This window comes from Caenorhabditis briggsae, assembly GCF_000004555.2.
Source record: "Caenorhabditis briggsae AF16 supercontig from assembly CB4, cb25.NA_149, whole genome shotgun sequence".
NCBI lineage: Eukaryota > Metazoa > Nematoda > Chromadorea > Rhabditida > Rhabditidae > Caenorhabditis > Caenorhabditis briggsae.
Genome location: NW_025543508.1, coordinates 1 through 1,168, shown reverse-complemented (window position 1 = coordinate 1,168; position 1,168 = coordinate 1). Strand labels below are relative to the sequence as shown.

General features: G+C 39.3%; 1 protein-coding gene across 1 annotated transcript; it reads left to right on the top strand.

Annotated features, from left to right (window-relative positions):
• Nucleotides 1-682: 682 nt before the first annotated feature.
• CBG26712 lies at nt 683-787 on the top strand (the record flags this gene model as incomplete). Its single annotated transcript, XM_045241115.1, has 1 exon — nt 683-787. One exon carries the CDS (start codon nt 683-685, stop codon nt 785-787), a length of 105 nt encoding a protein of 34 aa, XP_045100885.1.
• Between the last annotated feature and the right edge of the window lie 381 nt (nt 788-1,168).

Sequence of the window (1,168 nt, the reverse complement as noted above, 5' to 3'; positions counted from 1 at the left end):
CTCGGCTTTCTTGATGAGATCTTGATACCTTTCGAAATGCAAATCCAAATCCTTTCCATTATCTAATGCGACCAATCGATTCAGGAATGTGGAATTCTTTGGAGCTTCTTTTCTTCGATTCCTCCCAATGTTGAGTCTTCTTGTCGAATCCATATCTCTTCGAGTCCAATTTTTCCATGGTCAGGGAGACATCATATTCTGTTTCAGCTTCCAATCCGGCATCTTCAAATTTCAATGTTGGCGTTAGTGAAGTTGGATCCTTCGAAATCATCTCCATATGAGGATAACGTTGAATCTACATAGATGTGCTCGTTTTTGAGGAAAATGGTGGTGACAGTGTTCACAGACATTGTAGCAGAATAAAAAAACAGAAAAAGTTAAGATTAAGTATCAAGTATCGATATCAGAGGAGAGGTATGATTCCGAGAGTAGATAAGAGGGTAAATGATTTTCAATTTCGGGGATCATACGAAGAAAATGGGCGTGGCCTAAAAGTGAAGAGGGAGGGACAGAGGGGTTCCCAGTACCCGATGCGTTACTTCCCAGGGACCCGATGAGATAACTACAGTTAGATCCAGTAGGACTTATCTTTTGTGTGTGATCATAACCTCTGTTTGATGCGCAGGTGCAAAACGACAAGGTAAAGAGATAGGATAGATAGAAGAGTCGGGATTCTCAAAAAATGGTACGACATTGCCTAATTATAATTGTGCAGACAATACACGTGGGATACTGTACAAAAACAGTTGTGAGGATAAAACCTGAATCAGCTGGGAATATTGGTTAGTGGATCACTTTTTAAAACTTTTCTCAGGAACCCTGACAGGGCCCAAATTTAAAGTGTAGATTTTTCCTGTTTCCAAACCTAGCCAAAAAGTTACAAAAAATTTTGAAAAAAAAGAAAACTTTGTTTTTTCTTGAGATTTTTTGGGTCGTGACCTAGATTTTTTGGGTCGTGACCTAGATTTTTTTGGGTCGTGACCTAGATTTTTTGGGTCGTGACCTAGATTTTTTTGGGTCCTGACCTAGATTTTTTGGTTCGTGACCTAGATTTTTTTGGGGTTATGACATAGATTTTTTGGGTCGTGACCTAGATTTTTTGGGTCGTGACCTAGATTTTTTGGGTCGTGACCTAGATTTTTTGGTTACGTGACCTAGATTTTTTGGG